Source organism: Halichoeres trimaculatus, unplaced genomic scaffold (genome assembly GCF_033239565.1).
Source record: "Halichoeres trimaculatus isolate MK-OKI-2021-1 unplaced genomic scaffold, fHalTri1.1 fHalTri1_scaffold_15, whole genome shotgun sequence".
Classification (NCBI taxonomy): Eukaryota; Metazoa; Chordata; class Actinopteri; order Labriformes; family Labridae; genus Halichoeres; species Halichoeres trimaculatus.
Window position 1 is genome coordinate 1,501,618 of NW_027437193.1, and position 25,486 is coordinate 1,527,103.

The 25,486-nt window shown below is 39.9% G+C and overlaps 1 protein-coding gene across 3 annotated transcripts in view; it reads left to right on the plus strand.

Annotated features, from left to right (window-relative positions):
- The first annotated feature begins 3,037 nt into the window (after window positions 1–3,037).
- Window positions 3,038–25,486, plus strand: part of larp4b (La ribonucleoprotein 4B) — a 37,829-nt gene continuing 15,380 nt past the window's right edge. For all 3 annotated transcript variants that reach the window (XM_074688593.1, XM_074688594.1, XM_074688595.1), the window contains exons 1-2: window positions 3,038–3,573; window positions 16,735–16,868. In XM_074688593.1, coding sequence (XP_074544694.1) covers window positions 16,788–16,868 — 81 coding nt within the window. In that variant the 5' untranslated portion in view covers window positions 3,038–3,573; window positions 16,735–16,787. The remainder of the gene's footprint in view (window positions 3,574–16,734; window positions 16,869–25,486) is intronic.

A 25,486-nucleotide genomic window follows, 5' to 3' on the forward strand; every position in this document is an offset into this window, starting at 1 on the left:
GATGAGAAACACAGCAGACGACAAGAGACGACTCTGAATTATTTATTTATTTATTTTACCTGCTCCAGTACATCTTATTTTCTTGAATTAAAATACACACATACATATTTCATTGTGTCTTAATCAAGGATTAAAAAAGATAATTGACTACTTAAAAAAAAAAAAAAAAAAAAAAAAGAATAAAAAGCCAAAACAGTCAGGGCTTTTCTTTTAAAATTCTTTTGTATCAAAGGGTTAAAAACATTTTCTTGGTAACTATTAATTCTTTTTACAAGTTTTGAAAAATTATTTCAATGTTTGTTTAAGTTTTAAGAAAAGGACATACATAGTTGAAGGAACAACAACTTTACATAAAAAAAAAGAAATAAAACAAAAATACAACAAACAAAACAAGACAGAAAACTCACCATAAAACTTAAAAATAAATAAATAAATAAATAAATAAATAAATAAATAAACGTTGTTTATCCGGTGCAGTTTTTAGGTTTCCATACATATATAGATGGATACTTATAATTGCCAGACTCGAAGTCCATAAACACAACAACAAATACAATAAAACAGACATTAATAGATACAAAATAGACATTAATTATAAAATTATATATTAATTTTAATATATTAAATTATATATTTGAACGGATGACAGGTGCTTTATAAAGAAAGATGGGTTTAAGGAAACAGGGGGAATTGTGTTCAGCTTCCTTGGCTGTTCCACATTGAGAGAAAGAATCGATATTTTAAAAACTTTTCTGGATGGTTTGGTTTTTCGAACAGATGACACATTTATTTCTTAAATCACTAACGGGGAGTCTGAAAGATCTGTGTTTGTTGTGATCCGCGCTGATAAAGAAACAGCCAATCAGGAGCCCCCTTTGTTCCCAGACCACACCCACTCACACCGATCACGAGTGGCTCCGCGTGCGCCCACAGCTGGTCTCGACCAATCAGGGCGGCACGCTGTGAGCGCGAGGGAGGAGGCGGAATAAAAGGGGCGGGAGCTCCAGCTCTGTGTGACAGCTTCGGGTTCAGTGCTGCACCAGAGAGAGGGAGAAAACGAAGAGCTCTCACTCTTCTGGAGCTTTTTTAATTAAAATCACACTCAGACACATCCAAATAAAGTATTAGGAACTAAGAAATCATCTAAAAACCGCTGGTTTAATTAAATACTAAATATGTTGCAATGTTTTAAGTAAAATGTCCCATATTTCCACGTGGTTAATTATTGTAAAGCACTCCAAAGAAAAGTGTTACCGTTGCACATTTTCTGACTGTACCGGTGCTGTGGCTCGGATAACACTGGAGAAATTGGAGAATGATCAAATGTGGGGCTGGCTATTATTTTAGTTAAAAAGATAACGTAGTCCATCATTTAACCCTCTGTGTTACAGTGCAGTTGACTCGTAGGCATGCTACACATGATCATCTTGTTTGCACAAAATATTTTCTCATGTCCACAAGATCGTATCTCAAACATGATTATCTGTTGCACATAAGATAGTCATCCAATGGGAAAAATCTGATTTATTTACATATTGGTTAATAATGTGATCCTACAATATAATTACATTGTGTGCACATGATGGGTCATCAAGTGTTTCTTTTCTTTGCAAAATATCTTGTGGACACAGGATGATCAAATTGCTCCAGGAGGCAGAAGATAATGTGTGTTTCCAAGTCAATCTCATGTGCACTCATTATGACACATTTTTCTCATTTAGGCATATGTTTGAGAGCTATACTTTAGCTAACTAAATGTTAATTTGATCAACAAGCAAATTGTACCAATAATCCAGTGCACACAAGTTGTTGTGTTCCATCCACAAGATGTTAACTTGCTTCCTCGATAATCATACCTGTATATCAGGGGTCTTCAACCTGTGGCTCTGGAGCCTCATGTGGCTCTTTGACTCCTTTGCAGTGGCTCCTTGTAGCTTTGAAAATATTATTAAAATAAAAGGCTTTTGATATTTTTCTTACAGAGGGTACTAATGATAACAACACAGACACTAAGAAAAATCATAAAATAAAATTTGGACTAAAAATGTATCACCTCTTGAGACAAAGCTTTTGTGATTTTTTTTGCTTTTTTAAAAATTTATTGTATTTCTTTAATTCAATTTTTTAGTATATTTGCAATTTAAGAAAAAGAATTCCATATTTTTTAAAGATTAAGCAAATTTTTGCATTTTTAATAGAAATTACTATTTATTGCAATTTTAGAAAGTTTTAAACGTTTTTTTGGAAATTAAGCAGTATTTTGAAATTGAATTATTTAGGGGTTTGTTTGTTTTTTTTTTTTGCAAATTTATGACATTTCACCAATTTCTTTGAATTTTTTATATTTTTTAAATTCTTTTTTTTATTTCACAAATTTTTGATTTTTTTTAATTTCCAAATTTTGCAAAATTTATAAAAATCTCTTTTTTTCTTAATTTGCAAATTAATTAAAAAATAACTTAAATAAAAAAAAAAAAAAAACTGGTTTAGATAATTATTTACCTGATTATACACTTTTTTTGTCTTATTGTGAAGATTAAGTAGACTTTGCGGCTCCTGAATGACTTTCATCCAGGTGAGGAGAACAGCTCTTTTGAGCTTGCAGGTTGAGGTTGCAGACCCCTACTGTATATATTATTTATTGGAAGCATTAACGAATCTTATGTGCACAAGATCATTTCCACAAGACAAGAGTTGTTGTTTTATTTTTTTGTATACTATATATGAGCAATTTCACACCCGGAATTAATAGGGTATTTCTGAATTTATTGATTTATTTACTTTCTTTTAAACATGATAATAATAATAAAATTAGTATGATAATTATTACTTAATTTTAACTTTGAAGGCAAGTCCTGAAGTTTTCCTACTGTTCTTTTTCTCTTACCTGGGTTTCCATAGTTTTGTATCCATGATGCAGGTGTTTGTTGGATTATCTGAAAGCTTCATTGGAGGCAGTAATGAACTCGTAGGACTCGCCTTCCCCTGAGCTCCCCATCAGCCCTGTTATTGACGATCTTTGTGCTGCACACGAAAGGGAAAGGAAACGGCGACTTCTCCATTCCTGAACCCCCCTCTCGCTCATCTTTAGCCGTTACGAGTGTTTGATCGATCGGAAGGTTGAAGACGGTTATCCCTCGGTTTCTGGGCTCCTTTTCTTGACTCCCCCTCCCGTAGAGCCTGCAGTTGATCGTGAGGAATCTGAGATTTCCTGATTCATCGAAGCACAAAGTTGATCGGCAAGCTAGCTAGCTAACTCTCGGCTAGCTCACTCGCTAACTAGCTTGCAGTGCTGGTCGGGGGAGGGAGTCCATTTTCACAGACAGTTTTGGGGGCGTTGTTTTTTGTCATTACATTGAAGCTGGTTGTGGCTGTTCCCCCTGAGCTCTGAAGAGTTTTCGCGGTGAGTTTTTGAGGAGTAAGCCCGTTGTTCTCAGCTAGCGTGCTCGATATAGGCTGCTAGCTCATACCCTGCGTATTTAGCCTGGAAGCCAGCTCAAGGCCTCAGTCCAGCACCACCATCAGTTGCCTCCACCACCACAGGATTCGCATTGCCGTGCAGTGAGTTGACAGGTGAGTGAAAAACTCTGCTTAGACTTGTTTATCACCACAGAACACATCAAACACACAGACAAACACTGTCGTCCATCTGTTTGGAAGTGTCAGGGTTAGTTAGCTGGATGCTAACTGATTACTAGCTTTATTCAGAACCTTTTGGGGGGATCCGCGAAATCACGCCGGAGGTCGCCATCTTTCATTGGATGCTGCTGCAAGCCAATGAACCAGACACGGCTGGTCCAAAGCAGGGGCGAGTCCAGAGAGGTGGCCAGGGGTGGTCCCTTGTAGGGCAGTTGGTCGACCCTGGAACCTGTCATATATCTCAGTTGTGTCTCGTTGTTTTTCCCTTTCTACATATGATAAAACCACACTCTGTATGGTACAAAGATGTAGTCTCCGTGACATCACCAGTCTGTTTCTGATAGGGAGTTATGAGGCGCATCATCGGCAGGAGCCATAATGGAAATGGGGTGGGCTTTGAACCTCCAAACTTAGAGCTGCAAGGTGCTCACCTGTCAGACAGCTGAGCTGTGCCTCTGTCCTTTTGATCCTCTAAATATCGTAGTTTTTTAACAGGGTGTCCGCAGGGTCTTAAAATCAAGGCCCTTAAAAAGTATTAAAAAGTCTTAATTGTGGTTTTAAGAGGTATTCAATTTTTAATTGAAGCTCCAAAAATATCCATGAATATTATTTTCCTCCTTGTGACTGTTCCCTGATTGGGACGTTAAACATTCGGCCAAAAAAGTTATAAAATAGAATGGAATAGAAATACTTTACTCACTTAGAGTCAGTATAAAAATACAAAAAAATTAAAAGAATAAAATAAAATAAATACATAAAACATTTTAGTTACAATAAGATACAACAATAAAGATTGTGAGAGGTTTATACACCAGCTATAAGTTAATGTCACTACTAGTTTTAAAAAGAGAAATTAAATACAACATCAACTTAACTCCTGAAATGAAATTCAACAATATAGCAAATCACACAATCTCAGGCTCCTCATGTCTTAAATTTTGATAATGATGATATCATTTTGCGGGGTTTATTGCAAGTTGGCCTTGAATAAGTCTTGTTTCTTGTTGTGGGAGTGATGATGAACCTACCTTTTGTTTCATTTATTCTTTCAAGCTTTATTCCTTCCCAGCTTACATAATTTCTGTAAAAATGCAAACTACAATTGTTAAAGATCGGTTGCCAACAATAACTCAAAGTCGCGATAAAGACTTTAAGCTTTTTGAAAGGTTTTTTAAAAAGTCTTAAAAAGGTTTTGGAATTAACCTCAGGGTTTTAGCATATACTCTGTTAAAAAAATCTTTGAAACATTGTGCCAGTAGAGAAATACAAAAATAAATTATAGAAGCTATAAAGAAGCAGTGCAGTATAGGTTATTCCTAAATGCTTCTTCTTAGGACCGGATTGCTTTTACAACACCACGCTGGCTGATGAAGTTTAGTAGTGAGAAGAGAGATCTGTGTTTTTCACAGAAAACAATTCCTGTGATTAATTTTGTAGTGACAGTGGACACTGGAGCCTAACTGTCAGACAGAAAAAGGACAGAAGAGCAGAAGAAAGAGAAACAGGAGAGAGATAGAGCACAAGCTAACAGCTAAAACCCAGGTTCATCTGTTTGTGCTAACGTTGCCTCCAACCCACAGTCAGCAGTTATTCTGCAGTGGTCTGTTCAAGCTTGAGAGTCTATCAATAAAATGAAGAGCCAGGTTACGTTAGCTCTGCTTGGTGAGGTTGGAGTTGGTAGATGAGCTCTGGTAGGACAGAACCAGGATTCACTAACGTTACACGTTACAGACACGTCTCAGAGCACCAGGCTGTGAGGAGAGAGAAATATAGCAGCTGCTAAACTACGCTACAAACTGACAAAGTTAGCTTGTTGTCAGGTTTAAAAGCGTAGCTCTAACTGTTGATAAATACCTCGTGGAGCTGGATCTGGGAAAAAAGTTGTCTTGGACAAAGAAAAGTAGATGAGATCTCCATGTTGTTGAATTCCTATATTGGTTTAAGTGAGCTGCCTAATGAGTGTGAAGAGAATGGCATTCTGGGTAGAGCTGCAGCTTGGTTAAACAGCTGGGAGAGGCTGGGGTGCACAGAAAATTAGGAATAACAGTGATGGAGGATGAGAAAAGAGTGCCCAGTGATGCAGAAGGAGAGGAGTGGTGTGTGTGTGTGTGTGTGTGTGTGTGTACACACATACTTCATGCCACCCCTGCATGAGTCAGTGCGCCAGTCGGGCCACCCTGCCCTGAAAGTCTGGACACACCCCTGGTCCTCGGCACCTTTAGATGTAACATTGCTGTTTTGTTTTGTCAGCGGTGTAAATAAACTTTACAGTCTTCATCTATCGCCTGAACTCAGCTCAGACTTTGCCCCCATGAAACATGCCCCAGCAGCAAGGCACGGAGGAGTGTGTCTGCGCGTGGCCCTCGGCATGGCGTGACATGTGAGCTGCAGTCTTCCTGGGCTGTGTCAGCTGCTAAATACACCTGCATTGCGTCTGTAGTGTAAGTTTCAGAGTTTGACGATGAGAGTTGATCCCAGCGACTGCATGTGGAGCGTGCAGCAGAGAGATGTGTTTATCCTGAACGAGGCGACTGCTTAGAGTGATAAGGGCAGAGCTGAAGTTCCCGTTCCACTCGCGGCTGGATGAGCTGCTGATGACCCCAGACGGGTGGGCGTGGCTTAAAGTCTTCTTGTACACAAACAAAAATGATTATCTTGATTGATTATTTTTCACTTTTGTCTTTTGACACAAAACTAGAAGCAGTTTGGCTGGATTGACTCCTCTTTTGGGGAGGTGTATCATCATTTGCCACAATGAACAGCATTTTATCCTCGCTCTTAAAGCTGCTGTGAGGAGCTGTTAGTTTGGAAGCAGACTGAAATGACTCCTGATTTCTTTTAAGGGCCTACGGGACGAAATAAGACCATCAGCATCAAGATCAGCTCACTTATTCACAAATCGACAAATAGATAAGAGGCACAGCTTTTCCAATAGGGGGCGCAGAAATCTTCATAAACCCCAATTTCATGATGTGAGCTTTGAAGCTAAAAGTGAGGCTAATTTTGACCACACTTGACAATACAGTGGTGTTTAAACAGATTTAGACACAGTTACACTCACCTGTACGGGTTAAAATGGAGAAATCTGAAAGAGTACACTAAAGAAACTTGCAGGGACATGGATGAATTTTTTCTCACTGAAATGGACAGCCTAGCGGGAATTCTGTATTACAACCTGGCATTGGTCAAAACCATGAAGGACTCACATCAAGGATGCTTGAGTTTCTTATTCATTCAAACTGAAATCAAAGTTCTGACTGGTCTTCATGTAATAAAACACCTGGAAACTGTAGATTTATCTAACACAGCTTAACCACTGTATAATATATGAACATAGTCTCTGTGACATCACTCATTTGTATCTTATACTAAGTTTTGAAGTCCATCGTTGACAGCAGCTCTATTAGATATATGAATATACAAATGTAAATATAAATATTTTGTGAAATATTACTGCTGAACTCAACCTGACTTCCATTGAGTTAGATTAAGATAAAGAGGTTAGCCTCTTTGCTAACACTTACAGTGTGCCAGCCAGTCAGTCGAGTCAGCCATGCCCATATATGGGCAAAACTTGCAAGCTTAAAGGTAGGGTCTGTAGGAATTTTCGTTACTTGTTCGTTAACACAACATTCAAACTGGGCTCCTCCTCTTTGGCTCAGTGCCAGCAGCAGCACACACCCACGGCCCTCGACCATGAATATGTTAACACACTCACTAGCCAAGCAACCACTTGTAGCATCGCATTTCTACATGAAAGAGAATTGAGAGCTGTGCACCTGACTTAGTATGTTAGCACAAGCTAATCACAGGTATTTGACACATACCTGGTTAGCAGAAAGCTAACTTGCGTCGCTCTCCAAGTTCCTGAAAGTGAGTGAAAGTCGAGCCAAGCTTCACCCTCGTTTTGGAAAAAGCTTTTTCTGTTTGAGGTTTTGTTTCACTTTGGTTGTTTTTCCTCCTCCGCACTACGCCCGCTATCATAGCTGCTCTGATTAGCTTCTTCCACTCACTGCCATCAACACCCAAAGTCACTGGTGTACTGGGCACTCTGTGATTGGCTGATGTAACCACGCCTACTCCCCACCCAGAAACATCCTGAAACAACCAAAACAGCAACATCCAGGCAGAGGAGGGGGTTGAGGCAGACACAGACACTGACACACATGTATAGAGGCCAACTGAGAAAAACCCCAAACTGCCTTTTGAACCTGTTTTTTGACATGTTTGTTTCTGCTGTTAAGATCTACCTTTCTGAATTGGTGTGTATGTGGTTTCTGCTGATTCTACAAGCGAGCCTCTAGTGGACATAACATAAACTGCAGTTTTAAGCACTTCTGTTTTGGCTTCATGGTTTTAAACTAGTTCAGTGTTTCTCAATTCCGGTCCTGGGGCCCCCCTGGCTGCATGTTTTAGATGTTACCCTACTCCAGCACACCTGATTCAGATGAATGGCTCGTTATCAGGGTCAAGCAGACCTTGATGATGAGCTGATCATTTGAATCAGGTGTGTTGGATTCAGGTAACATCTAAAACATGCAGGGCAGGGGGGCCCCAGGATTGGAATTGAGAAACACTGAACTAGGGGTTGCTGCTTGATGTAAACCCAATCCGTGGTTGAACAGTGTCAAATGGTTTTAGCAGTTATCAAGTGGCGACCTTTGGTCTTAGATGTAACTGCAGTTCCCAGAGTGTCCACTTGAGACTTGCTCCAAAATTTAAAATTCTTGCAATTTTTTAAATTCAAATTTTGTTGACTGCTTTGCAGTTTTTGAAAATTTTGAAATTTTTGCAAACTTTTTAAAGTTAAAAAATTATTGACATATATTTTCCAAGGTTTGATTTTCAGACATAAATTTTACAGATGAATCCACCATCAATGTAATCATCCTATGGTCTTGGTCACTACCAAATTTGAATGTTATAAAACTTTTGCAATTTTTTTTTTTTTTTTCAATTTAAGAAATTTTTGCAAAAATTAAGAAATAATGCAAATAAATTAAATTCATTTTTCTTTTGAAAATTTGTTAAATTTCATCATTTTGTTTAATTTTTCAATTTATTTAAATTGTAACATTTTTTTTGTAATTTTGCAAATTTCTGAAATGTTAAAGTCTTTACGTTACTTTTGAAGATATTAAAGCTGAGCGTTTGGTATAATTCGTCACATACTTTAGCCGTTAGTGGGTACACTGACCTGGCCTAATCGGTCACAGCCGCCTTTCTTTCACCTGTTTCTCTCTTGTCCAACACAGGACATATTAAATATTGGGTGGTATTTGTTGTCCCTCTTTTCTCCTGTTGCTTGAAATGAGATAAATCCACCACTTCTGCAGCTGGGTGTTAGCATTTAATAGTGCTCAGTCAGCAGTTCACCACAGAGGTCTCATTTTCCCAAATTTCCAAATTACCGTGGTTTGTGTTGGGATTAAACATCACACACACCTGTGCAAACAAGATGCAGTCATCAGAAAGTGGTAGACGCAGGTATTCGTCATGATAATATGGGATACTGTATTCTCCATGTAAATGTACTCAGGGGCTGTTTAAATGGAGATAACCCTCAGTGTAAAACTCCCACAGCGACATGTAAGATACCCAGGGATCATCCTCCACCAGGCGGTAACCTAACAGCTAAAAATACACTCCTTACCCCCTCCCTGCTGGCGTTTTTCTCCAGCGGGGTTGAACATGGGGCTTATTTTGGATCAACAGAGTAACATTGGGGTGATAAATCAGCTCTTGTGGTCATGCAGGGTGGAAACGAGGCAGTGTAGGAAGCAGGGCGAGGAGGGAGGGCCCAGCTGAGCGTGTGTTTTGGTTCCGGCCTCGTCTAGACGCTGTGATTGACTCACTGCATCAGCAGAGGAAATGACATGCGCTGGGACCAGGGTCAGCCTTTTTATGGCATGTGTCGAGTCAAACAGATCTGCAAACGTTGTGCGGAGCGTTGTGATTACTGTCTGACCGGCAGAGCATAAAAATACCAAGACTTGGTGCTGTTATGGCTGCAGAGGTTTCATCCTGTGTGCTGGGACAGTGTTGCCATGTTGGAGTGCTGATCTCTGAACCAAAGAAAAACATTTTTTAAATAAAATACATGTTAGGACTGTCCAGGGGGAGGAAGATACAAGGATTATGTATGAATTTTTTTTTGATCAAAGTCTTTATATGATTTTATTTTGTGTGTTATTACAGATAGAACAACATAAACAACAACAAACAAACAGGACAGTCGGGGACCAAAAAAAAAACAATTCAAAGAAAGAAATAAAATAATAATAATAATAATAATAATTATAATAAAAATAATAATAATAATAATGATTATGAAACAAAATAAAAGTGAATAAATACAGAAATAAATATATTTTCCATGTATATGTTTACACACAAATATACCTAACACACTCTTATGTATGAAGTTTTTTTTGTTCTTTTTTTCTTTTCAGTTATTTTTCAGAGAAAACAGGACGGTGGATAGACCGCAGGTTTGATTCCAACTCAGGCTGGCCTTTCGAGGGTTAGCCTCATGGGGGCGTGCGACCTAAATCATTAGGCTATATCTGCTAATTTATTGTTAATTTTTTTGTTATTGCAAATTAGAGACAGACTGATACGTTTTTTCCAGGGCTGATACCAATTATCAATAGTGTAGGAAGCCAATAACCGATATTCAGTAAAAGGGAAACTGATGGCGCCAAAAATAGAGATAATCCGAACTCCAACACTTAACTTTGTTTAAACGCCTCTAATCATATGTTTAACAGCTCTCAGGCTCAGCAGCTGTCTTACAAAGTTAAATAAAAACTTACATAAATGGATACTCCCTAAAGTTTTCTACAGGAAGTCAAATTTTCCAAAAAAAAATAAAAGTCTCTGTGTGTAACCAATCAGGTGGTACTGTGGTTGGGAAAATGCTAAGGACAGATTAGCAACTGCAGACAGAGAGGCGCAGCTGGATTGGAGCCAAAATAACACAGCCTCAAATTTAATTTCTTATCAGCTGTCAGATTAAAAAAAAGGGCAAATGCTGATATGCTTCAAAATGCGAAATATTACCGGCTGGGCTAATGTTTAGCATTTTGAAGCTTATTGGTGATCAGTAAAGTATATTGATAATGGGCCCAGCTGATAATCAGTCTGTCCCCATTATGATGTATCTAAGCTGCAGTGAAGCCACTAACTGAGGTTGTAGCCATGAGTAATGACCACTATGGTGCTATAATGCTCTACTATCAATATGTAAACAAGCACAGAGAAACTAGTAAACAGAGATAAAGTTGTATAGACTGAGTCTGGTTACACTGAGATATACAGTGCTGGCCAAAAGTATTGGCACTAGGGCTGCAACTAACGATTATTTTTAGTGTCGACTAATCTATCAATTATTTTTTCGATTAGTCGATTAATCACGATTATTTTGAGTTTCAACCTAATTTGGCCTTTAAAATGTGCAGACCTTTATAATTCAACCTGTGTTTTGCATTTTTACTGCATTTACCCATAGTTAGGTTCTCTCCTCTGATTGGTCAGCCCTGTGTCACGTTTGTTTGTTTGTTTGTTTGTCTTTATTTCATTCATGATGACGTGAAAAAATATAAGTATTAGGCTATACAAAAAATAAATAGGCTAAATCTCAAACTGAATGAAGCAGGTAACAGAGAAATTAAGTTGTTGTACGCAGTGTTGGACACACCGCTTATTAGTGACTTTGGGCTCGTTTTCTAATGTTTATTTGTTTATTGGGGCTTTGCTCTCTGTGCGATCCCGTCTGACTCTCCCCCAACTCTCCATGACAACGCGTTAAGTTTCGTTTCTCTACATGCGCTACTTCCACTTCGCTCATGCACACTCCGCCCCTCCTCCTCCCCGCTGAGTGTTACCGCTGCAGTGTGAGCTTGATAGTGATAAATGTCCTCTCTTTTCAAAAGTTAGGGGAATTTATTACACTAGTTTGTCGCTTAGATCCTGAAAAACTGTCGGTAACAGAGAGTGAAGGAGACTCTCTAGATCACGTTATCAGACGCTAAACTCCTGAGCTGTCAGGCTCCGTCAGAGCCTCCGTCGGCGCACAGCGCTCTCTGGAAGCGGAGATTTTTCCTCATCAATATTCCTCACGTATGAACTTAGTGATCTTTTCCCATAAAGGTATCCAATAACACAGCACCTCATGGTGTGAACTGAAGTTACAAATGAGTATTACCCCCTAGTATTTGATTTCACCATGAGACAACGACAATAAAAACAATAATACGACACGTCGACTATTAAAATTTGCGTCGATGATTTTTTTTCGTCGACGTAGTCGATTATGTCGACTAATCGTTGCAGCCCTAATTGGCACCCCTGCAATTCTGTCAGATAATGCTCAATTTCTCTCAGAAAATGATTACAATTATAAATGCTTTGATATTAAAATGTTCATTTATTTTGTCTTCAATGGAAAACCACAAAAAGAATTGTCAAAAAGCCAAATTGGATATAATTCCACACAAAACATAAAAAAGGGGATGGACAAAAGTATTGGCACCCTCTGAAAAATCATGTGCTGCGTCTCTAATTTGTGTGATTAACAGCACCTGATACTTACCTGTGGCACATAACAGGTGGTGGCAATAACTAAATCACACTTGCAGCCAGTTAAAATGGATTAAAGTTGACTCAACCTCTGTCCTGTGTCCTTGTGTGGACCACATTGAGCATGAAGAAAAGAAAGAAGAATTAAGACCTGTCTGAGGACTTGAGAAGCAAAACTATGAGGAAGGATGAGCAATCTGAAGGCTACAAGTCCACCTCCAAAGACCTGAATGTTCCTGTGTCCACCGTACGCAGTGTCATCAGTAAGTTTAGAGCCCAGGGCACTGTGGCTAACCTCCCTAGACGTGGACGGAAAAGACAAATTGATGAGAGATTTCAATGAAAGATTGTGTGGATGGTGGATAAAGAACCTCGACTAACATCCAAACAAGTTGGCGTCTGAATGAAAAGGGACTCTATGGAAGGATACCCAGGAAGACCTCACTTCTGACCCAGAGACATTAAAAGCCAAGCTGGAGTTTGCCAAAACTTACCTGAGAAAGCCAAAAACGTTTTGGAAGACTGTTCTCTGGTCGGATGAGACAAAAGCAGAGCTTTTTGGGAAAAGGAATCAACGTAGAGTTTACAGGAAAAAAACGAGGCTTTCAAAGAAAAGAGCACGGTTCCCACAGTCAAACATGGCGGAGGCTCCCTGATGTTTTGGGTTGCTTTGCTGCCTCTGGCTCTGGACTGCTTAACCGTGTGCATTATGAAGTCTGGAGACTACCAACTAATGTTGCAGCGTAATGTAGGGCCCAGTGTGAGAACGCTGGGTCTCCCTCAGAGGTCATGGGTCTTCCAGCAGGACAATGACCCAAAACACACTTCAGAAAGCACTAGAAAGTGGTTTGAGAGAAAGCTCTGGAGACTTCAGCAATGAGTCCAGACCTGAATCCCATAGAGCACCTGTGGACATATCTCAAAACAGCAGTTTGGAGAAGCCACCCTTCAAATGTCAGGGACCTGGAGCAGTTTGCCAAAGAAGAAAGGTCTAAAACTCCAGCAGAGCATTGTAAGAAACTCATTGAAGCGGTTGTTCACAGTTATTTTGTCTAAAGGTGGTGCTATCAAGTATTAGGCTGAGGGTGCCAATACTTTTGTCCGGTCCATTTTTGGAGTTCTGTGTCAAATAATAATTGATTTGACTTTTTTTTTCATTCTCTTTTGTGTTTTTTCATTGCAAACAAAATAAATAAAGATATTAATACCAAAGCATTTATAATTGTAATCATTTTCTGGGAGAAATTGAGCATTATCTGACAGAATTGCAGGGGTGCCAATACTTTTGGCCAGCACTGTAACCACTCAACCAGTGATACGAGAAACCAGCACAGGCATGAGGAATTAATCTGCTAAAAGGACTGAGAGCGGGGATGCTAGCACTGCCTGTGTTAGCCACACTCAGCTAATTGTAGCAGAGTGTGACACTGCTTTCCTGCAAAAAAAGACATGTTGTTTATTTTGACAAGTTGATCAAGTTTTTAGATGTTTTCAGCCACTAAAGTAACTTTACCTGTGTTCTTCCAGGATAAAAGCAGGTGTAGTTTGAAGGAAATGAGGTAACCAATGCTTATGGAGCCTGTGGATGGTGTGTGTGGCTCCACCCCTGTGGTGTGTTTGTAAGAGCTCTTGTTTACGTTGCTAATGCAGGACAGTGTATGTTTATTGTTTCCAAAACAAAACAAACCGTCGGATGTGCAGCAGCGTGGTTTGTGTGTTTCCAAGTTTAGATGGCGTGGAGTTTTTTGCAGAATGAATGACGCTGAGGAATCAAAGCGGCTCTGCCTGACATGTATTTATATATTTCTGTGTTTATGTATCACTGCAGCTCGGTGTGGGGACTGTTTGCTGTGGCTGGAGAAACACTGAGTCACAGGAGTTAAATGTAGATTTCAGTCGGCGAACAGGTTTTAAGTCCTCTGTCCACAAAAGTCCATCACACAACAGCTGTTTTGATAGCTGCCTGGTATTGATGGAGAGCTGTGTTTAGCCCCATTCATCGCAGTGGTCTGACACACAGTTACACACACCCATACACACATCCACACGCTGTGTATAAGAATGTGGATCAAAGGTCACCAGCTTTACAGCCATGCCATTCTTTTTCTGCTTTGTATGCAAACACAGCGAGGGCCCATGTCACAGACAGGCACCCGATTGTTGGGGCGGATTATCGCTGCTTTACAAACGGCTCCAACGGGACAGAAAAGAAGGTGTTTCCAGTCATGTTTGGACTCGGTGGGGTCCTTCTCTCTGTTCTCATCTCTGTAGATGTTACACGCTGCAGGCGAGGAGTAACCGGTGTAAATATCCCGCCCTGAACTGATGATGTGAAAGCTTCCAGAGTCTGTTTACCATGGATGCCAGACTGGGGGCGTTGGGTGTTTTCCATAGGGCCCAAAATCCCCGCTGGTCCTCGTTTAGCTCTGAGATAGCAATCCTTTAATTCTCCCTGACTGATGTCTGCAGGTTGAGTCAGGGAGAGGCACAAGGACTTTAGAGATGGTCGTGGAATAGTCTTACTTTAATACGTTTGCCTGTTCACAAACCAGGATGCAGAATAGAATAGAATTTACCGTATTTTCTGCACTACAAGGCACTTCAGAGTATAAGGCCCACCTTCAATGAATTATAAGGCGCATAAAGTAGAAGCTACAGTAGTGGCTGGGGTTGCGTTATGTATCCACTAGATGGAGCTGGGCTGAAGGGAATGTCAACAAAACAGTCAGAAAAGTCAGTCAAACTCAGGCTACATCCACACGGAGCCGCACATTTTCCTATCCCACTATTTTCTGTGCCGTTTTCAAAAAAAGTGCGCTGTAAAGACGAAGCCGTTTCTGCCGTCCACAAAAGCCGTTTCCAGATATCAGAGTTATAGCTGTATTGCTCTAACAATAAACAAGAGAAGAAGCCCAGGCCAGCCTGTGAGCTAACGTTAGCACTTAGCAGAATTCCTTTTTACCAGTTCTTACCACTGTTACTTTGGCCACGCCCCCTGACCACAGCAGCCATGATTAATCAATATTATACCATGGTCAGTGAGAATTCCAATGTCAACTGGCGTGCTTTAGATTGGTCTAATGTTCGCCAGTTGACAGTTCGTTCGGCAAGTTAAATCACCCTTGTATCACTCCGCTGTGAGCGTTACCATAGCAACATGTCACACACATTTCAACAGGTGAGGATAACACGAGAGCGCTGAAATATGGATTTTTACATCAATTTCAAAATTTTTGGACCAAACAAAACATATGATGAATGTGAAGAAGAGGAAACAAAAATAGAATGAGCCAGGCAACGTTACAAGCAGGTAACACCAGAAGAGCTCAACAAGACTGAAAAGGAAAAAGATGAAGAGAACACAAAAAAGTTACAAAATGGGCTGTTACAGTTTTAAGAGAATATTTAATGTGGAAAGGAAGAGATGCTGAGGAAAATACGGTATGTTATTAATCTCCTCGAAGAGAAATTCAGGGTCACAGCAACAATACAAGAAAGGATATAGCGCAAAACAATTAAGAATATATAAATAGAATATTATAATAATCGTCAACTAGAAAACAATGCCCATCAGAGACGATAGCTTGGATTTTCCATCAGCCTCCACCTCCACAGGGTCCATGGCTGAGCTTGACTTCTTCACCAGTCTGTTCAGTCTCTGTCTCCTGGATCCTGTCTGCTCACAGCAGGTCCAATCCTTTGATGAGGTGTCTGTGTCCAGTGTTAGCTCCGTTAGCCATGTCTGTGAATAGCATGATGCTACTCTGCCTTCTGGTGCTGGGTTAGCATGGCTTAGATGGACAGGTCGATGTGGTCTCTTCTTAGCTCACAGCGTAGCACCAGCACGCCATTCTCACCTCCTTCTCCGTAGCCCGCGGGGAACATCAGGTCTAGCACCGGTTAGCATAAACATGCAACAGGCTGCTAACAGCTGAAATCTCGTGTGTTAACAATTCAACCATGGCTACACGTAGGAAAAACACCACTGCAAACAACCAGTTTGGTGTCAACGACCAACAAATGGTACATAAAGTTTTCCACATTTTGTCTTTATTTTTCTCAGATTCTGCTCATCCAGAAGTTTCTCAGCTGCGTTTTAATCTGTAGATCCCTCTCTTCTCCTGAGCCTAAAACATTTCACTTCAGTCAGAGTCTGAATGTTGGAATCTGTGTCTAGATAAAAAAACTTGGCTGAAGACTGTAACCAGCGTCAGGTTTCTTTCACACTTCAAGATAGATTAAAAATCAAACTGTTTGATTGAATTTTCTATCTTTTCTTTGTTTTATCAAGCTGGAGTCCTAAAACCGATCACATTTTCAGGAAAACCTTCACTTTCTTCATTCTGTGCTCCTTAAAGTTCAGCGCTCCTCAACAGGCTCTCGTGAAGTAACTCTGGTTCACTGCCCTCTCGCCTTTTCCCGCCGCACACGTGTCACAACTGGTATTATGCCACGGTTATGTGATCAACATCCATTGGTGAGTCTGACTTGTTTGTCCCCTCTGCCCCCCTGTAGCTTACTTGGTGACACAGAGACTTCTCCCTGAGGAGCCAAGAAGCAGACGGCTCATGACTTCTGACCAGGACACGAAAGTTGTAGCTGAACCACAGGTGCAGCAAGTACAAGAGGCAAAAGAGAACTCTCATTTGGTAAGTTCTGCAAGCTCAGAGACCAGTTTTCTGTGTGTTTTTCTACTTTAACACACCCAGGTTTTAAAATCTGTCCTCAGAAACTTCAGAAAGCTCCTCTGATGTCTGATTCTCTTTATGTGTTAGTGTCTTATAGGAGAAAGGAAATAAAACTCACCAACTTACTCATCAAAACATTTTAAATAAGTTGTCTTTAAACCTTTCACCTGAAATTAAAATCTTGTTTAAGATTGAAATGTATGAGAAAGGCAAAACAACCTAATACTAGTCAACAAAACACCCACAAAGGCCCAACATCTGACATCTGCCACCGCTCTACTTCACCTCCTACAACATCAACAGCCCACCAACTTTCCATGCACCTGTGGCTAACCTCAAGTTTTACAGCCCTGGGAAGATAACTACATCTACAAAAAGACTAATCTGGAAGAAAATAATGATTTTAATTCTGTGTGGATGGATTCATTTCACTGACAATGTGCTGGATTCATAAACATGACTGATATGTGGCAAGACATTAGCAAACAACAAAAAATGATGAGTTGAGCATTTTAATCAGTAAATGTTGTATAACTCAAGTATAATTTCAAAAAGTTTGTAATGTTTGCCAATTTTTTTTTTTTTTTTTTTTTTTTTACTCTGGCAAATTTTGAAATTACAAAAACTTGAAATTCAAGCAAATTTTTTAATTCAATTTTTGTTGTCTAGTTTGCAATTTTTAAAAATTTTCAAACTTTCTAAAGTTAAAAAATTTTGGACATATATTTTCTCAGTTTGTTAATGAACATAAATTTTACAGATAAATCCACCATCAATGTAATCATTCGGTTGTCTTGTAAATTACCAAATTTCAATGTAAATCTTTTGCACATTTTTAAATTTTTAATTTTTATTTTTGCAAATTAAAGAAATTTTAGAAAAAAAATCAGAAATTATTGCAAATGTATTAAATTAACATAATTTTATTTTTTTGGAAATTCATTACATTTCATCATTTTATTTTAAATTTTTACATTTTTAAAATGTTAACAGTTTTTTTTTTTAATTTTGCAAATTTTTTACTTTTATTTTTTTAGCAAATTAAAGAATTTTTTGCAAAAAAATTCAGAAATTATTACAAATTTATTTAATTAAAACAAAAATATATATTTTTTGGGAAATTCGTTACATTTTTTCATTTTTTTTTTATTTTTAAAATGTTAACATTTTTTGAATTTCGCAAATTTTTGAAATTTTAAAGTCTTTCTGAAATTTTTTTGCAAATTCATTCTGAAATATTAAAAACTAAAACATCACATTTACATTTTCATAAATTAAAAAAAGTCTTGCTAAGATAATTATTTACTAGATTTTAACTGTCTGTAAATTTTACTCGTTATTGTCTTCGTTGTGAAGATAAAGTAGAATTTGTGGCTCCTGAATGAATTTAATCCAGCTGACCTGATGAAAAATGTCTCTTATCAAAGTAAAGGTTGCAGACCCCTGATCTAGTGGAAGTCGTCCTGAAATTATTAAAGAGAGGAGCTTTGTAAAGAAACAGGAGTTTAGTGGCTTAATAATCCATGACCTGTTTGTATTTCCCTCTTCGTCAGCCTGCGTGTTGGTATCCGTCACATGCAGTGCGTTTGGCTCCCTGTCAGAGCGTGAAGGCGTGAAGCAAACCCACAGTGGAGCTTCCTGACTGTCACAGGCAGTGACTATACAGACCAGCTACTAAAGAAAAGTTATTAAAGTTATTAAAAGCCCTTTTATTAATCTATCTTTCAACACTTTTTAAAGCCGTCTGAACCCAGAGACACTTTCTGCAAAGTTCAAACACATCATGTTTTTCCTCCTGCCGTCCACAGCGAGACGTGGAATTAGCTCCAAACAGAGCAGAGCCTGGCACTCCGTCTACACCTTTTATTAGAGGGTTTCCCTCTTTAATACCAGGTTTGCTGCTCAGTTAATCACAGGTCTGCCTGTGAGCTGTGTGTGAGAGAGAATACCTCACATTTTATGCTTTAATGATGTTGATAGTGAAAGATTAAAAACAAGGTTTTCAACCTTTTTCCTCTAAGGCAATGAATGTCAGTGTCAGATTAATTTGACTGACAAATTATAAAACATGTATTAGATTATAGGGAGGGTCACTTGGTACAGATTACCAATGTGTAAATTAGGGATGTCCTGATCACAGTCCCTAGTATCGGATTAGACCCAATTTTGGCATTTTTAAAGTATCAGTGATTCGGGAATTTGAGCGGATCCTCTCAACCGATCATTCCCGTCAGCCATCGGTTAGCAAAAATTGCTGCTGAACGCCAATGCATCAGTGAAGCCAAGCACTATAAGCCACACTTATCTTTACCACACAACCAGACACGTTACAGCAATAGCATCTGCTTAACAGCACCCTACGGTAACTCTACAGGGACAAACGGCCCAAAAGACAAAAACAAACAAACACAGTATAGTCTGTTAGCTCAGCACTCACAACTCTGTGTGGTCAAGTTCTCCATTATCCTGTATTCAAGCCATTACGGTAATTAATCTTTTCAAATTGTCTCAAATTGTTTCCCAAACAATTGGGAAAAGGTAAAAGAAAAGTCTCAGTTTGAGTTTTAGTTTTTGAAAATGTCCCAGGTTTCAGTCCCCACCCCTTCACCTGTCAGCGTGGCAAAGGTCTCACAGGGACCGGTGTTAGGAAAGTGCAGGGATGCGTCTCCACGTTCCTCTGATGGGTTTCAGTCACCCTCGTCACATTGGAAAGATGAAGCAGGAAGTGGGTAAGGAGGGAGCAGATCGCCTTTGGCAGTGGAAAAATGTCCCGTTTCCTTTGTGTTCCAACATTAAGAGCCGGAAAGATCCGGAAAGAGCCGGCTGTCATTTCCACACCGTCCAGATTGTGGTGAAGATTGTGGTTTAATGATGGGATTACGCCCCCCCTTCTTTCCTTGGGTGCAGTGGGCTCATGCTTCAGGCTCTGGGTCCCAAACGAGCTGGAATTAGAGCAGGGGAAAGTGGTAAAAAAAACCATGACACTGCCTCCAGTGTTGACACTTCAGGATGTTCAAGTTTCTGAGAAAAATCTTTAAATGCACACAAAAAAGTCAAGGGACTGTATTGATTTCAGCAATGACGATGAGATGACTCTGAAAACAAACCAATATTTGACCATGCTAGAAAAGTTTTTTTTATTTTTCATTTATTTTATTATATTTTATTTGATTTTTAATTTTTATTTAATTTAATTAATTTTATTATTTTTTATTTTATTTTTTTCATTTTATTTATTTATTTATTTGCTTTTAATTTTGCTTATTAATTAATTAATGTTATTTTTGTTTCTTTACGCTAGAAAAAGTATGAGGGGTTCATGAGACTTGCTGAAATGATGATGTCACCACATGAGGACATCCTAAAGGACATATCATGCTTTCTGCACAAACGTGACCCACAGAATCAGCACCGGGGAATACTTGTGGCTTTTATACTTTTTAAAGTATCACAGTACTAAAATAGACAAAGATATTTACACTGTTATAACATTTTTTTTTGTCAATCCCTTTTCTCTGCTGAGTTTTGCCTCAATATCACCCCAGGAATTATTCATCACTCGGTTACCACGGTGATCTCGATGTTATAGAGCGTAGAAATGCCAAGATTTTTTAACCTCTAACACTAGGGGCGCCAGTTTGTCTGCCCGTCTCCACGTGGAAACTTGACATTTTTGGAGGTGCAGGATGTGGAAATTTTCTGTGTAGAAAGGTTAATGTGTTGGAGCAGGGGGCCTCAAACACCAAGGTCTGCTCATAGCTCAGGGCACAGGCCTCCAGTGGGCTGGCCAATCCGAGGGTAGGGGGTTTGTGGAGCCTTAAAGAGACAGCAGCTAAAACAAAGTGTTTCTGACAGAGAATAGTGAGAGTTTTCCCACCTGTGCCGAAGAGGTCGTGACTTCTTTTTTTGAGCTCTTTTAAAATTTTAACAGGGCAACAGGAAGACAGAATAACACCTAAAAGAAGCATAATATCTAGGGCTGGGGCGATACACTTTAGGAGATTGGATTCTTCATCATCAAATCTTGCTCTGTGGAAAGAAAACAGTTTGATTTGCAAAGTCTGTGGTGAGAGAAAGCGATCTCTGTGGAAATATTTCATTAATGACACTGTAAAGATCAGTCCAGAAAATATCTGATTCTGCCACACTCCAACCAAACTGGGGCAGTAGTAACACGAGCCAAGTGGCTCTACCAAACCCTGGTGCTTTCCAGCTCATTCTTTATTCACTGCCATACACACACACACACACACACACACACAGTCACACACACACACACAGTGATACACCATATGCTTTGCACATATGTGTTTGAAACAGACCAGAAATTGAACACAACCTATTTATAGCCTTGTGTGTTAAATCAAATCTGTTACACACTAAAGCTGGTGAAGAAAGCAGCGCTCTGACCGGGATCAGATACTGCTCTTTATCTGAAGTGTTACACTGACGACCAGGCCTCGTTAGGGAACAATCACAGGTGTGTTTGTGAGAGCAGAGGTGATCATAGTATGTGGGCAGGAAACAAAAGGAAAGGTGTTCAGCTCTAAAAAACAGAGATTTGACCATAACGATGATCCACAGGTGGGATCTGAGTGGGTCGCTGGCAAAATGAACTGGTGCCCCGTAAAACCTTTGATTCTTGAGAAGTGCAAAATTTTTAGTGTGTTTTTGTTGCGAGCTCATTTTTAAAAATAAAAGATCTAGAGTTTGGGTCTTAAACCTTTACTTTCATAGGAGCAATTTGACCTCAGATCAGCTGGACCCTCACAAAAAACTAGAGTGTAAAGTTTTATATATATAGTTATAATATAGTGAATAACTCTTGAAAGAAGGTTTTTGAATTTATGACATTGTACACGTGTTATGCGAGTTTAATATGTCAAATGAATTGGCAGAAATTTCAAGTATTTATATAATTGTTTTAAAAAATTAAATTAAAATGTAGGGTTTTTTTTAAAATAAAAAAAAAATCAGAAATTTTAAATATTTGCTTAAGTAACAAAAAAAAATCTTTTAAAAAAGCAAAAATTTAATTAAAAATGTGAAATAAAAAAAAAATTGGAAATTTTTTTTTTTTCAAAAATATCCCCCTGCCAAAAAAAAGAAAATTTTAAAGTTGGTGAAAGTTTTTTTTTAATAAAAATTGTGAAATTAAAAAAATTGCAAAAATTAGGAAAATCACAAAAAATTAAATTTCATAATACCACCCCACCCAAAATAAAGACAAATTTAAAATCGGTGAAAGTTTCTTTTAATAAAAATTGTGAAATAAGAAAAATTAGGAAAAATTAAAAAAATCACAAAAAATTAAATTAAAAAAATACGACCTGCAAAAAAAAGACAATTTTAAAATTGGTGAACGTTTCTTTTAATAAAAATTGTGAAATTTAAAAAATTTGCAAAAATAAAAAAATCACAAAAAATTACATTTCAAAAAATCACCCTGCCAAAAAAACAAAAAGGCATTTTTAAAACTAGTGAAAGTTTCTTAATTTTGAAAGAATTCTTGAATTTGGAAACATATATTGATCATGTTGCTCAACTTGTCACATTTTTATTCTTGCCACAGGTGTCACTGCAGTCAACTTCATATTTGTGGGATAATAAAGCTTGTTTGGTTTAGGAAAAACAGACTTTAATAACTCTGATATTTAATCGTTCTTTTATAAACAGAGTAAAAGCTGTAGAACAGCGAGTTATGGCACGTTTTGGTGTTGGTAGGGTGCTTCCCGTTTACTTGACTTTGCTTTGTAGATTGAGGAGTGAAGATGTGTTTGTTTACAGCCTCTGTTTGTGCAAATCACAGTACAGGGGCACCCACAGCGCCCCCCGGTGGAGTGGAGTTCCAGTGCAACAGAAATAACCACTGCTGCAAAGTTTTTGTTTTCTGAAAGAAGACTGTAGTGTGAATGTGATCCTGCTGAGGAGAGTTTTGCTGATGTATCATCACCTGTCGATGGTAACGATGTGGCGATGATGGAAGCTCAGGGTGTTTGGACTCCTCGGTGCTCAGGAGCTGTCAGAGAGGAAGGATGAGCTGCAGGTTCGCAGACAGACAAGACCAGATTCAGCTGTTTTTGTTTCCTCCCCTGAAGGACTCCTGCACGACTGCTGCCTCTGTATTTCTGTCTGCCCCTGCAAGCTCGCCTCCATCAGAGAGGCAGACCAATAAACTCAGCGCTGCGCCGGCTGGCCTCCGATGGCACCGACAATAACTCGTCTCTGTCCCCGCTTCATGATGAATCACATCCTCTCGTCTCCTCCCAAAAATACTCCCTCGATCAGGGAGGCGGCTAACCTTTCCCTCCTCTGTGAAGGAAAGGAACATTTTAAAATTTGGAAAGGTCAAGCGGTCCCCACAACGTACACATCCGGTGATGTCAGCGGCAGTTTCTATGGCAGCCAGCGCGGACAGGAGTGGGAGTTCTCCATTAGTGCAGGGCTGGTTTATTAGCAGAGGACAGGGTGTGTGTCTGTCTGCTCAGACACATCCTGAGTTAACTCCTCCTGCAGCCTTTGTGAAATATGACCCAGGAACCAGGTATCCTGCTGCTCCTCCTGTACCAAGTCAGGCTCATCTCCCTCTTTTCTTTCCATCCTGACTAATTCTGTATTTACATCCCACTCCTGGAGAAGGAGCAGGTTTCCCAGCCCGGAGTTTGTCTCGTTAGTGAAACGATGTGTTTAAACGGAGGCTGGAGAGGGCCGGTTTAAATGAAGCGACGCCTCAGGCTGGACTGAGCACGTGGACGAGTGGAGCAGGCTTCCTTTGAGCTCAGGTGTTCACCTCCTAACACGCCCTCTCCTGATCCAGTGCGATGCCGGAGAATGACTCAGTGCTACAGCGACAACACAACAGCAGACACGGCTGCTTGAACAGGAGCGAGACAGCCAGTCAGCTTCTGCAACGTCAGCCGAGCCCACCGGGGGAGCAGAGCCTCAGTGCTGTCATCACATTTGTTGAATCGAGCCAGCAGCTCGGATCGGAGGGAGCAGACGGAGCGTGGCAGCGGCTGTGATTTGATGGGGACCAGTTAGGTGTGTGCGGCGGCGGCGGCGGCCACTTGAAGAGCCTGGGTAATGGCCTGAGGCAGAAAACGCTGGTTGGAGTCTCCCTCTGCCTGCCTGTGGAGCTGTTAGACTCTTCATGTGTGTGAATCATGGATTGGATGCAGTGGAGCCTCATTCCTCCATCGACAGGGAGCGCCTGGCCCGCTATTCCTCAGGACCTGAGCGAAACGCTGGCTCTGACCACGGCTCTGGGTTACAGTCTGTTAGCCTGTGAGACCTGCATGCTGAACTGCTGCTTTGATCCTGTGAGTATGTCCAGCAGGCAGCAGAGCTCTGCAGGCCTGGTCCCTGACCGGGCCCTGCTGTTTGATGCTGTGAGGGGTCTGAGGAGTACACCGGAGGAAGTACTTCATCGATGAGCGCCTGTCGTTAGATTCATGTTGCTCAAGTCAGAATATTAATGAAAGTTTGTTCATTTATCTGGAGTTCGATTGTTGTGACCTTTTTACAAATCTCCCGCTTCTTTTTATCACGTCAGATATTTCTGCTCCCAAACCTCGAAAAGTTTTGGAGAAGAGAGTTGTCGTGTTGACCCAACTTTTGACTCTACACCGTAGTGGCATGACATTGTCCGCGTTTCTCTGGGATACTCTGCCAAAACACTAGGTGGCATTGTCCGCTTGTGTGTGCGCAGGTAGTTGTGACGACTGAGTCTCAGTGTATCATGTTGCAGTTGTATCTAACAACTGCAACTTATTAGTCCAGTGTTTTTCCCACTTCATGATACATTTTTTGACTGATGCCACTCCTACTTCGGAATGACTTATAGTCTGGAAATCAGAGTGTGTACTGCAGAGATAAGATGCCACCTAGTGGATCAATCATATAGCTTGTTGTGTTCACTGTTTCGAAAAGAAGTAGTCACATTTTTAAGGAGGAGGATGTAGAAAGCAGCGTGCACGACTGCCTCAAATTAACAGCGCAATCTTGTTTTTTCTGATTAACATGACAGGATGCAACTTTAGTCACAACAACGCACTCAGGGCATTTCCGTCCTGATGCTCACAGACACACGTAAACAAGCGCACTCCATGGACAAAACAGAGAGTAGGGAAAAATAATGTCACAGCCAAAAGAAACAGTTAAAGTAACTTTCTTTAAGCGCACCCACCTCCTCCTCACTGCCTGAGTGCAGGCCGCGGTTTTTGCTAGTGTCATCACAGCACTCTTGTTTTGGTGATAAAAGTGTTTATCTGCAAAATTTTCAGTGGTGAAATATTCAGTACATGACTAGTTTCTGTTGAAGCTTTAGCTTTAAACAAGCTGCCTTGTTGCTACTGGCCTCCAATGGCAGCTCCAATCAAATTCAAAGCTCTTCTTCTGGCTCCTGGGGTCCCTCATCCAGGTCTAGACTCCTTCTGGTCCACTACGCTCTGCTTGTGAAAGACGCCTGGTGCTCCCAGCCCAGCGCGGCTCCAAATCTCTAGCCAGACTCTTCTCCTCTGTTGTTCCCAAATGGTGAATGAATTATCTAACTCTATACGATCCACAGAGTCCCTTTCTAC